Below are 13,762 nucleotides of genomic sequence, written 5' to 3'. Positions count from 1 at the left end.
GCATATTTGTATAGATTGTCATGTTATAAATCTTACCTAAGTAATTATTTATTTGTATGAGAAAGAGCTTATACCATCAACCTTTATCTATTTTGGCTTTTTAGGAAGCTATATTTGTAACCTTGGTAAGAGAAAATGACCCAGAGGTGAGTTTTGCATTTAAATGCTTTTGTATACTTATTTAATTGATGGAAACATTGTTTTACTTGTTTGCCTTTTAGGGATTAAAACCTTAGAACTAATTTTAAGATATTGAGGTGATGGAAATGTCAGATGGGTCTTCTTGGTACAAATAAAAAAATAAAGGGTTATTGTAGTCCTTAATGTGAAAAGATTGTTCAGGTACTGGAGTGCATACTCAGTGGTCTAGTAGGTCAATATCTTGTCTGAGGATGTTTTGGGTAAACATTATGTTGATAGTAGAGATATTTTACTTCCCATTTTAGTACATCGTTTTACTGATTACTCGTATGTAAAATCAAGACCTCACTATCTTCCCCCATGTAGTCATTTTCTTACTCTTGGGAGAGAACATCATCTAACCTGTGTAATAGTTTAAGTTAACGTTAATCTGTTTTACGGTTTGTTGCTTCAGCTGTAGTTTTTTCTATGCTGTCTCTTAAAAAAAAACTACAGGCAAATATAGATACAATTTATGATCGATTTGTACATCTTGATAATTTACCGGAAGATGGACTTCAGTGTGTACTTTGTGTTGGACTTCAGTTTGGAAAAGTGGATCACCATGTATTCATAAGTAATAAAAACAAGGTAACAAGTTCCCTCATAATTTAGCTATACATTCTATAAAGAATATATAATAACCCTGTATTCTGACGATCTGCAACTTCTAACTCAGCTTCTGATCTGAAGCACCTATAAATATTAACCACTTTGCACGATTATGATAAACCAGAATATTTTATTCTAGACTGTGCCGAGAAAGAAGAGATGATCTCTCTTTTTTCCGAACTCCTAGTTTTTAAGGAAAAATAAGACTTACACAAGGGGGAAAGGTAATATAGTGCAGACAGCATTATCTTACTGGGAAGTTTAGACCTGAATTCCTTTGGCTCTCATCTTAACTATCTTTGTGGTCCTGGCTAAGTTGGTTTACACTTATTTGTAAAATGAAAGGGGTATTACCCAATATTTCTTTAAGTCCCTTCCAGCTATGAAACACCTGAGTTAGGTCTATTTGTTTGTTTATATGGAAAGAGAGAGATATAGATAAAATAATTGCTGGATGCAGTGGCTCACTAATCCCAGCACTTTGGGAGTCCCAGCACTCAGCCTCGGCTGAGGCGAGGGGATTGCTTGAGCCCAGGAGTTTGAGACCAGCCTGGGCAACATAATGGGATGCTGTCTCTACAAAAAGTTTAAAAATTAGCTGGGCATGGTGGCATGTGCCTGCGGTCCCAGCTGCCTGGGAGGCTGAGGCAGGAGGGTGGTTTGAGCCCAGGAGTTGGAGGCTGTAGTAGGCCGTGTTCACGCCATTACACTCCAGCTTGGGTAACATGGCGAGATCCTGTCTCAAAAATAAAGTAATCATTCCTTACTTTCATGATTTGGCCTCTTAAAGAACCAAAAATTATTCATCTGTTTACATTTGGTATGCCTTCTGCATTTAATATGTGTTTCAGCTATATGTTCATTAAAATTAAATTTTTGTCAGCCATATTATTACCTAGAAAGGCAGGGTTTTACCTAAAAGTGGACAGTATTCATAAAGAGCACTTAATTAACCAACAACTAGATAATTTCTTTGATATGCTTCTGACAAATAGAGCATAGAATGGAATATGATAAATAGTGTGGCATAGAATGGAAGGTGGGGCACAGATGGCACATAGGAATTCTGAACCTTTCTTGTAAACATTTTTAATCCTCTATTTAAAAAAATACCTATCATTCTCTTCAGTTTTGCCTTGCCTTTACAACGTTTTAAGGATTGCTTTCTCTTGTTTCCTTTAAATAAGGATTAACCTTACCTTTGTAATCACATATCTGAAACCTGGAAGAAGAATATATTCCAAACTTTTAAAACAATTAAAAACATTTTTATTGTAGCAAAATACACAAATTTTACCATTTGTAAGACATAAATTTAACATTTTAACCATGTTTAAGTGTTCTATTAAGCACCTTCACCACCATCTATTTCCAGAACTTTTATCTTCTCAAACTGGAAGCTTTCTATCCTTTTGACAATAACTCGCCATTAATTCAGCCCTTATCAACCTTTTTTTCTGTTTTTATAAATTTACTCTAGTTACCTCATGTATGTGGAATTGTATTTGCTTTTTTGTGACTGGCTCATGTCACTTAGCATAATATCTCTAAGGGTCATTCATGTTGCAGCATGAGTCAGATTTTTCTTCGTTTTTAAAGCTGAGTAATAATTCTGTTTTATGCATATAACACATTTTTATATCCACTCATCCGTTGATGGGCAGTTGAGTTGCTTCTCCCTTTGGTCTGTTGTGAGTAATGCTTCTGTGAACATGGGTATACAAATACATGTTCAAGTCTCGGCTTTCATTCCTTTTAGGTATATACTAAAAAGTGGAATTGTTGGATTATGTGGTTATTCTAATTTTAATTTTTTTAAAGAAATATTCATAACTTTTTAATCTTCTCTAAAGGCAATTCTTCAGTTAGATAGTCCTGAATCTGCTCAGTCAATGTACAGCTTTCTGAAACAAAATCCACAAAACATTGGTGACCGTATATTGACCTGCTCATTATCTCCAAAGATAGACTTACCAGAGGTAAGATTTCTCTTGCTTCAGCTTTTGTGCTTTTAGAAAATACAGAGAACATAAAGGTCAGTCTTAGGCAGTAGTCAAAGTGTTTCTGTGTTTAGAGATGATTTTGACAATTTGTTTTGCAATCAGTGTTCCAATTTTCATAGTTTATAAAGCAGTATAAGTTTGTCTAAATGAGAATAAAGAAATTTTCAACAGTGTAACATATATACATTTGCATATTTATTGTTGGCATGTAGGTATCTACATTTTTGTGTACAGTGACTCCTTGTATGTAACATGATTGTCTCCAGAATGCAGCTACTTTGAATCCATTTTGGCTTCCTCTGGGTAGAAGGAAGTTTGTTTATTCTTCTTTTTGTTTCAGTTATATTTATTATAAACTGTTTTGGGGTTAAGAAATAAGATTTCACAGGTTCTTGGCTTATGCAGTAGTACATGAAGGAAAGCTATGAATAGTCAACCTTTGAAAGCATTAAATTCAAACTCAGATATTTTCTCCTTGTATTCCATTGTATGCTGATGGCAGAGGTAAATAATGGGACCTTACATTTGGTGTCCATGTGTTGTTTGTCAATCTGTTAAAAACCTTGTACTATCTAAAGAAAAAGGCAATTTCATCATCTAAATCTAAATTAGAGTATCTGTAAGTAAATGTATTACGGTAGGTACCAGTTTAAGCACAAATGAGTGGCTCATTTCACTTGATAATTTCAGAAAAAATATTTTTAAAGTTTTTAGCTATTCCTCAGCAGAACATGCATTTTTAAAAATTTGTCATTTATATTTTTCAAGTTATTATTTAGTTGTGTTCAACTAAGTTCAAAATTAAACACTGACTGTACAGAAATCCTTATCCCGGAAATACAGTCCCAAATTCTTAGAGTTAAAAGAAAATTAAACCAGTGAAAATTTACATAAACTTCTGCTTGAATTGGTACTTCACTTCCTAAGTGCTTACCCAGAATCTTATTCATATAGCTTAAGTTGGATAATACATGTGGCTTATTTATAACCGTTTTTAATTGACTACTACTTAAAATGAGTAAAGAATCAACTTTATATTATCCTCTCTTCAACACCTACTGTTTTTGTTAGACTGAAATGTTACTTCTTTGTTTAGTATGTGTGACCTTTATTTCAATATCTGTAGTTAACTTGTATACAAAACAATGTAGCACTCCATTCTAAATACTGAAAACTAGTATCTGCATTTTTGATATCATGAATATGAAAATATTTACTGCAGAATTAAGTAGTAATGAGAATGGGTTTACAAAGAAGGCAATATGTAATATGTGTCCATAACCTCTACACTCACAGGTGAGTTTCTTATATTCCCAGTCATTTCTCAAAATGGGGCCACATTTTCATTTTCATAAGTGTTTAGATTATGGTTTTCTTGTATGGTTTAGAGTTTGTATGTTGTTGTTGAATGGGGAAAAAATGGCAGTCTTCATGTTACTCTGATCATCTGTGTAACTTAGTTACTATTTGTTCAATGAAATCTCCTTTCAGAGCTATTCTTGTGACACTTTTCTAAAGTCAGGGCCATTTGCTTTGTCGACCAATTATACACCTTTGGTTTTCTTTCATTGTTTTTCTGAATTATGTCTGCTTTTTCTTGGATTCTGTCACATCACAGGTTTTCTGTTTGCTAGAGTACATTCTCAAATATATATATATATTTTTTTACCCCAGAAAGTATGTAGAGGCAGTACATTTTCTGAATCTCTGAATGTTTGAAACCGACTTTATTTTGCTCTTACGTATTTCATTGATTGATTGTCAGGATGTAAAATTCTGTGCTTAGGCTATTTTTCCTTTGATTATTTTTAGCATCCAGAATCCAGTATTAGGAGAAGGCTGATTTGGGTCATAACTATTTTGTTCCTCTGAAAGGTTTTAGGATTTTTATGTTAATTCTTTAAACTAGTTTTTATGTTTGTTGGTTTTAAAGACGAAGTCTTAACTGTGTCACCTGGGCTGGGGTACCGTGGTGCAATCATGGCCCACAGAATCCTCAACTCCTGGGCTTAGGCAGTCCTCTCACTTTAGCCTCCAGAGTAGACTCTAAGGGCATGCCACCATGCCCGGCTAACTTTATTTTTTAATCTGATTTTTGATTTTTGTTTGTGTGTGTCGATGGGGACTCACTGTGTTGCCCAGGCTGGTCTCAAACTTCTGGCGTGAAGTGATCCTCTACCCTGGGCCTTCCAAAGTGTTGGAGTTACAGGTGTGAGCCACTGTGCCTGGCCCTAAACTAGTATTTATCTAATTCCTTTTCTGTATGCTTACATTTAGGTATTAGAATACCATGATGAACATTGTTTCAATGTCCTAGGCCTCGAGGATTATATTTTAGTGGAGGAGATAGACTATAAACAGATACAAGTGGTAAAAAGACTGTGAATAAATAAGTTGAGATAAAAAGAGAATGATTAATGTGGGGAATGTGTATCTTAAAGTAGTCAGTGATAGTCCCTCAGCAGAAGAGTTATTTGAGAGACCTGACGGAAGAGAGCAAGCTTTAAGAAAATTTCAAAGAGGAGATTTTTTAGACAGAAGAACCAGATCAAAGGCTTTAGGGACATATTGAGTGATTCAAGAATTTCTAAAGAGAGGGTTGGTAATGCTAGTCCAGTGAGCAAGGTTTTTTTCTTGGTTTGGGACTCATTTCCTACATCCTGTGTTTAGAGCAGGAAGTTTTTCTTTTTTTTTTTTTTTTCCTTTTTTTGAGGCGGAGTCTTGCTCTGTTGCCCAGGCTGAAGTGTAGTGGCGTGATCTCGGCTCACTGCAGCCTCCACCTGCCGAGTTCAAGCAATTCTGCTGCCTCAGCTTCCCAAGTAGCTGGGACTACAAGCACGCGCCACCATGCCCACTAATTTTTTTTTGTATTTTTAGTAGAGATGGGGTTTCATTATGCTGGCCAGGCTGGTCTTGAACTCCTGGCCTTTTGATCCGCCTGCCTCAGCCTCCCGAAGTGCTGAGATTACAGGCGTGAACCACTGCGCTCAGCCCCAGGGAAGTTTTTCTATTATTATTTTTTGATTTATTTCCTTCAATTTTTAATATTCTATTTTTCTGGAAATAGCACCAGCACTGATTTCGTAGATACTATATTCTCTTGAATTTTTCTGAGGTTGTTCCTTTGAGTTTTTTAAAAGGCACTTCAGTTGTCTGAAATATCTTTTCTTTAGTTTACCTTGTTCACTTTTGTGCATTTGTTTTTCTGTTATTCCTTTATGAATAAGGAAGTAAGTTGACCAGTATAGGTATCTGATGTAGAGTTCCTCTGATACCATACAGGGTTTTTTTTTTTTTTCCTCTAATAAACCTTTCTCCTGAATGGAAAGCTGCTAATAAACACTGTCTGTAATTGGGACTTAAAAACCATCATCTTTAGTTTTGGCAGTATCATTAGGATATAAACTAGACTTATCACCAGATATCCCAGTAAAGGAAGTCTTTACTGTTGGACTCAAACACCTATGCCAGGAATCCTCTCTAGACACATTGAATTTCCTTAAAGCACCGTTTTCAGTTTTTAGTCTGACAAAATCTTTCTAGAAAGTTTCTACCCAGAGAATGCATGATTTCTCAGAGAAGGCTTTCTTCTATTATGTATAAGCTCTAAATGGCAGATATTTTTGCCATTTTGTTCACTGATGCATCCCAAGTACCTGGGACAGTGCTTGGCATATAGGGATGGATTTTTAATTCCTGCCCTTTTTGAGGGCTCCAGAATATTGCTTTTTTGGGACCCACTTACCAGATAAATAAAATATCAGATATCAGACAAATATTTAAAAGGATTATTGTTCAGTTTTGTTCAGCATTTCTAGGTATTTTGAATAGGAAACCTTTTTAGACAGCTGATCTCTCTTAGAAGTCTTTTAAAATAATTCCACAAGGAAGATGTTGATATTTCACATTTATTGTTTAGGGAAAAGATAGAATTTCCAGGCTTCTAAAGTTAAAAAAGTTTCTCATTTATATCATTATTAAGGAAACTTATTTTTTCACTAATGTAAGTTATTGTGTGTGACCTAATTTGGAGGTCTTTAATTAGAAAAAAAAATTCTAGAACCTGATAGTAATGTAGACACTGAAAACTAGCTGCTTTGATACATTTTTAAGAGTTTTTTTTTTAGCTTAAATTTTAACTAAAAACATTGCTTTTATAGTTAAATATTTCAAATCCAGTGGAATAGCCTCTAATAAAATGCTGATTATATTACAGGTGCAAACTGAGCATGACCCAGAATTAGAAAAAGAAAGGTATGTTGCTGTATGTTTACTAACACTTTTGTGTAGTATTTAGTTTCTGAATTTTATTGCTGTATTTTATAGTAATGACTCACATGTAGTGAAAAGTTCTATTCTACATATTTATTCTGTGTACATATGGGCTTGCTACAGTTTTCTTTTTGGATTCAGCCTGACCTAGGAGTTTTCTTTGTTGTTTTTTGTTTATTTACTCTCATTTAAGTATTTACTGAATATTTAGGATAACTGAACATATAAACAGTTTCAATTAAATAAACCACTTCTTTATAAAATGTTTTAAGATTCTCCAATAACTCAACTTCACAAACAGTAATTACATTGTTTTTGTTAGATTTTCCTATTCCAAAATAAACGTGATAGTAAAATTTTAACCTTTTAATGTTACTTAATTTCATTGCGTATTTTGATATTTTTAAAAACAACTGGGTCGGGGCAAGTAAGTGTCCAGAAAAATTATGTATACAGTTTTGCATTATCAGAGCAATGAAAGCTTGTTTTTCAAAGTCTCCACAAAGTGGTGACTTACAGCCTTGTTTTGACCACATAAAGTACACCCTCTCCTTAATAACTTTCTCATTCTGATGAGTGTCTGCCTTATCACTACCGTTGTTCCACCAATTAATGACTTGCCTTTCACTGCTATTCACTGTAAATCACTGATTTAGAATATTTCTTTTTCCTCCTGTGTACTGAGCCATCCGTATTTATTAATCCATATTGTAAGAGCGTATATTTGTTTGAAACAGCAGTTTGAAAGTGTTTAAATATGAAAAGTGTTTATCTGATGCACTGATGTTAAGATCCCTGTAAAACAGAATGTCTTAATGGATTTTTCTTCTCAGTAATTTTCATAAAATCAGATTATTTTAGTTGATAAAGATGATGAGTACGTTAAAATATACCAGGAACGTTAAGCAATAGGTTTGCTCTGTGTGTCAGCACAGGGTTTTTTAATTTGTATGTCATCATACCAGGTGCATTCACATACCTAAGAAATAGTACCACCAGCAGTGTGTGATGTGAAAGCTCACAAAGGGCTTAATAAATAACAGTGCCAATGTAGTACTATATATAGACCTAAAGATTGGTCACGAAAACTCTGTGGCAAAACCCATTTTATTTCATTTTACACAGTTTTTTTGAGATCCGCATGAAAAGTTGTTGTCCATAGCAATAGCAGTTGATCATTGTTCTCCTCTCATTGTTTAGACATAACTTTTAAAATTGAATATGTTTCTTAATGACTTTAGAGCTATTCAACCTCATAAAACTAATTTTTAAAATTAGCACCAAAAACTTATTAATTCCCTTTTTTTTTTTTTGACTTACATTAGAGAAAAAAATGTGGAGTATGTCCAGAATACTAAACGTTTCTTTTGGAGTGAACTGATGCTGAGAAAATACTATTTGTTGGTTTTGTTGTGTGTGTGTGTTTTTTTTTTAGAGACAGGGTCTTGCTGTGCTGCTCAGGCTGGCCTTGAACCTCCTGGGCTCAAGCTGTCTTCCCACCTCAGCTTCCTGTGTAGCTGGTACTACATGCACTTGTTTTGTTTTGTTTTGTTTTGTTTTAAAGTGCTTATGGTTGCCAATTCATTATGAATAGGATACTTTTGTTTATAACTAAACTATTTAAATACTGTTTAGAGGAAACTCACGTGGATACAATCATAATTTAATAATTCACATTATGTCTGTGCTCATCCTGTTGACATGTAAACAGATAAAGGCCACAAATAAGAATGCTAGATGAAATTTTTCTAATTCATTAATATTAGAAAGTAACCAGTTGGCCTCTGAAATAAACACTAATCTTCAGTGTTGTGAAGTCCCAGTTTAAAGTTTCTCAGGATGTTTGCGTTTCAATGTTAACGTTTGTTCTCATGCTCAGCTTTTACTGTATGCTTTTTCCAAAGACTGTGAAATTCTGGTATTATTGGGATATTGGGGCAGGAGGGAGGAGTGGCAGATGAGATATCTATATCTCAAATGCCTTTCTGGAATCCTTTTTTGTTCCATTTCCCAGAATATGGCTGTGTTTTCATTTGATCGTTACAAAGGGTGGTTGTTTAACTTTGGTGTTAATGTAATTTATTTGACATTTCAAACTCTTTTCAAACTAACTTGATCAATATTGAGGCTTTTTTCCCATATTAGCCAGAAAGCAGATACTAGTTTTGGTAAATGACTTCCCTAAAGAGAACACTATGATTTAAAAAGACTAGCACTCAAGGACAAATATGGAATTAAATAATTTTTCTGAGTAGACCTGTGTTCTCTGTTTCAAGTATGGAACTGCAGAATGATTCAGTTTGTATGAAAGATAATAACTTTTTTATTGAAAAACTTGTAAAGGGGAAAGTCTTGCTGTATCCTTGAGCCAGGAATCAAGGTCTCCATTGTTATTCTAGCCCCATAGATGTTTTTACATAGGCGTAAGTCTCTGAAGCTTTTATATGCAGTACAGTAATGAGGCAGGAATTTAATATGTTCATTATTGGAAATGAGTCTCGTAATTTAAAGACAAAAGCTTGTTTTGAGAAATAATACTCATATACCTGCTGTAACTGAATGTCACTACTCTTTTTCCTGTTGTGTTTTGCCACAAATTTTATTTTGAATTGTAAAGATTTGAAACTGTTAAAATTAGCCATTTATATTTTGAATAAAAGGGGTGTGATTATTTCAAATAAAAACCGTTTTAGCATGCAAAGAATAACTTGCACAATGAATAGAATATATATTGATTAAGGTTTAGGGTCAAGAGGTATTTCTGTAATCTGGTAGAAAAGTTTTCTCCTCAGGATGTAACCTTTGGGGCATGAGGGAAGACCAGTTTGGTTCAAATGATTTAAGACCCTGATGTGGTAGCACGACTTATTCCAATACTTCTTAAATATGGTTAACATCTCAGCACACAGATATACATCATCTTGTGTTAACTAAAGGGTACATGGCCACCCTCTAAGAAGCAGGTCAAAAGGATGATGGCTCATCCTTTCCTTCCTTAAAAAATAGGAGAAGAAAGTCAATACTTTCTAATAGGTTTTGATATGATAGGATCACTTTCTGGTGTCTTTCTCCAATCTGCTGCTTCTCATTATGTGAATATATTTGGTAAATTTTAATTTGCATTGATAGCATGTTGGGCATTGTTTTTGGAAGCTAAGATTTTCCTTGTTCTTCTTCAAGAAAACCTCTGATTTGTGGAACATTAATATAAAAATAACTTATTTTGTGTCTACCTCAGTGAAGGTACTGGAATTATAGGACCACTCACTTTTCATATACTTTAGATTTGGGGGGAGACCATGATGAAATAAGATGAATTACATATACTTGGCCATGCATTTCTTCCATTTCTTCTGAATAATATTACTTACACATTTAAGTTAAATATTAGAATTATACATTATTCTCTTGAATTGGGAAGGTTTATTTTTTAACATATGTCTTCTTATAGCCAAAGGCAAATATTTATAATAAGACTGTATGTTCACATAAGGTGATTGTATAAGGTTTTGTCACTAACTTTAAATCTTCACTAGAGTATATAAAGAATACTTTCCAAAAAAAGTTTTAAATATTATTAATAAATATGGTTCTTAGGTAATTAAATATTTCACACCCCCCAAAAATAAAAAGGTGATATGATTTAGAGTATGGTCTTTTCCCCCCACCAGTTGCTTTTATGTTCTTTTTAGGTAAGGTTCACTTATAAAGTTTTAAATCGTAATGCATGGATCATTAGTTTTATTGTAGAACTGTACACATATTTTATTATTTTAGTTACCACTGTTGGGAATAGGACCTGATAATATTTGAAGTGTCTGAGATTCACATTTGTCCTTTCAGTGTCAGGGGTTAGCTTGACAGAGAAGGGAAAATATTGGCTATAATCACATGAGCACAAAAGGAACATATCAACAGTCATAATTTATATTATTTACATATTTCCATCAAATCATCTTAGCCATTTTATGTCAATTGGTTGGATTTCCCAGTGCTTATTACGAATGCATCAGGAAGTCTTAACAATTGGTGTCAACAGGATTCTTTATAATGGTTGAATTCTCATCATAGTTTGATTTTTGTTTGTGTTTTTGTTTGTGTTCTTTTTGTTTGTTTTTAAATACTTTTAGCCCTGACTTGAAAAACAATCCAGTTGATGAAAGTGAGGTGCAAACAGCAACTGATAGTCCCTCTGTTAAACCTAATGTGCTTGAAGAAGAAAGTACTCCCAGCATTCAAACAGAAACTTTAGTACAGCAGGAAGAGCCTTGTGAGGAAGAACCTGAAAAAGCACCATGTCATTCTGACTTTGCTATTGAAACTTTGGAGCTTGAAACTCAAGGAGAGGAGGTCAAAGAAATTCCTTTTGTAGCATCCACTCCAGCCAGTGTTGAACAATTCACTGAAAATGCCGAGGAGTGTGCTTTAAATCAGCACATCTTTAACAGTGACTTGGAGAAGAAAGAGGCAGAAATTATTAGCCCTAAAACAGCATTGTTACCATCTGACAGTGTGTTTATAGAAGAAAGGAACATCAAAGGAATTCTAGAAGAATCTCCATCTGAAGCAGATTTCTTTTCTGGAATTACACAGACTATGGTAGAAACTGCAGCTGAAGTAGAAAAACATGAAACTGTTTCAGAAATATCGCCATCAACTTGTATTGTGACGTTAGTACCGGGAATTTCCCCTGGGGATGAGAAGACAGTGGATAAAAAGAGTATTTCTGAAAAAAAAAGTAACATGGATGAAAAGGAGGAGAATGAATTTAATACTAAGGAAACCAGAATGGGTCTTCAAATAGGAACAGAGAAGGCTGAAAAGAATGAAGGTAGGATGGATGCAGAAAAGGTGGAAAAGATTATGGCAGCAGTGAAAGAAAAGTCTGCAGAAAACACTTTATTCAAGGCATACCCAAATAAAGGAGTAGGTCAGGCTAATAAGCCTGATGAAACTAGTAAAACTAGTATTCTGGCTGTATCAGATGTATCTAGCAGTAAACCAAGCATCAAGGCTATTATGGTCTCTTCTCCTAAGGCAAAAGCTACAGTTTCAAAAACTGAAAATCAGAAAAGTTTAACAAAATCTGTGCCCAGAGATCAAATAAATGCTGAAAAGAAACTTTCAGCCAAAGAATTTGGTCTGCTTAAACCTACAAGTGCCAGGTCAGGCTTGGCAGAAAGCAGCAGTAAATTCAAACCTACTCCGAGCAGTCTTACCAGAGGAGGCAGTGGAAAGATCTCAGCCCTGCAAGGCAAACTTTCTAAACTGGATTACAGGGACATAACAAAACAATCTCAGGAAACAGAGGCTAGACCTTCCATCATGAAACGGGATGACAGCAACAATAAGGTGAGGAGGGTAGGAAGAATGGCGCAGTGTGTCTTTGAAGTGCTTAGCTCCGCTGCTGTAGCTATGGAGTAGGAGATGTAATTTTGTTTCATACTTTCATCTCCTCACTCTACCCCAGAAGCTTCCATTTCCTTTTCTTAAATGATTCCATTGTTTAAGCCAGTAGACATTTAGAGTATTAAGCTCAAGTTCATAATTTATTGACAAGTTTGAAAAGCATTATTTGGATACAATTTGGAAACAACTGTGGTTTAAAAAAAAAGTCTGCTGTGAATCTCCTAAGGTGATTTACCACTCTGCTTCTGAATGGGAAACTGTTTCCTCTCTTAAATTGAAGCTTCCTTTGTCAGGTCACTGATTGCCTAACTAGACATTGTGGGACGAAAAGATCAGTAAAACTGAATTTTAACTACAACTTGTAGAGACTGTGCCTATACTGTTTAGTGACTGTTGACTTAGTTTTGTATACGTGTTAATTTGCATAATTGACTGTATTTGGGTAATGTTTACTGGGTTTTTTTTTTTTTTTTTTTTTAGAACATTAGTAATCTGGTTGTAAATTCTGTTTTTCTGTATTTCTTATTTACTATTTCAGACTTTGACTGAGCAAAACACTAAGAATCCTAAAAGCACTACTGGTAGAAGTTCCAAATCTAAAGAGGTAAAAAATGGATCACAGACCCTAACCCTTCTTTTTCATCTCCATAGTTCATCTATCTTACAACTTGTGCCTGCCTTAACAATGTTAGAGAGTAAGCATATAGAGCAAGGGATAGGAATGAGATGTTTCATTTTTAACTTATCTCTAATTCTACCATTAATTTACTTTTTGACCTTGAGCTAGTCTAAACACCTTGTGTTCTTGGGGTCGGGGGGGTGGGGGCGCAAAATGTTATACAGGGACAGAAAGAGAGTCTAGTAGGGAAATACCTCCAATCTCATATTGACAGGAATAGGTTGTAGACACAGAAAAAATTATATATGTAAAAGAGACTGACATTTGACTTGAGTCATCCTCATTTTGTTAAAACAGGTTATCCTTTTGGCTGTAATTGAGCCTTATGTGGATGGTCTCTTAAGATTTACTTTACTGGTACCAAGTTCCATTGTCAAACATATTTTATATTTAGTTGTTATTTTAGGTTTTTACCATTCGTAGAATTTTTTTTCAGTCATTTTACTTTTCTTATCTGGTAGGGGATAAATTTGGGCCTATGTCGTTGGGGCAAGGAGAAATGTTATTAGTTTTAAGCAGAAATAAGGATTATGGCTACTAAAGCAGAAGTAAGGATTACGGCTACTTCATTTTGCTTTGTTAACTTGATACTGCAATCGCTTGCAGA

General features: G+C 34.4%; 1 protein-coding gene across 27 annotated transcripts in view; it reads left to right on the top strand.

Annotated features, from left to right (window-relative positions):
- ZNF638 (zinc finger protein 638) overlaps nt 1-13,762 on the top strand; it is a 162,218-nt gene that overhangs the window by 138,768 nt on the left and 9,688 nt on the right. For 23 of the 27 annotated variants that reach the window (XM_074011559.1, XM_065526972.2, XM_074011560.1 and 20 more), the window contains 6 exons: nt 105-146; nt 637-771; nt 2,646-2,771; nt 7,012-7,049; nt 11,198-12,419; nt 13,015-13,080. In XM_074011559.1, the coding sequence (XP_073867660.1) occupies nt 105-146; nt 637-771; nt 2,646-2,771; nt 7,012-7,049; nt 11,198-12,419; nt 13,015-13,080 (1,629 nt within the window). The remainder of the gene's footprint in view (nt 1-104; nt 147-636; nt 772-2,645; nt 2,772-7,011; nt 7,050-11,197; nt 12,420-13,014; nt 13,081-13,762) is intronic. The other 4 variants (XR_012422209.1, XR_012422207.1, XR_012422210.1 and 1 more) reach the window with 1 other exon arrangement.

This window comes from Macaca fascicularis, chromosome 13 (genome assembly GCF_037993035.2).
Source record: "Macaca fascicularis isolate 582-1 chromosome 13, T2T-MFA8v1.1".
In the NCBI taxonomy this organism is placed as follows: Eukaryota; Metazoa; Chordata; class Mammalia; order Primates; family Cercopithecidae; genus Macaca; species Macaca fascicularis.
This window is presented reverse-complemented; position numbering and strand designations above follow the sequence as displayed.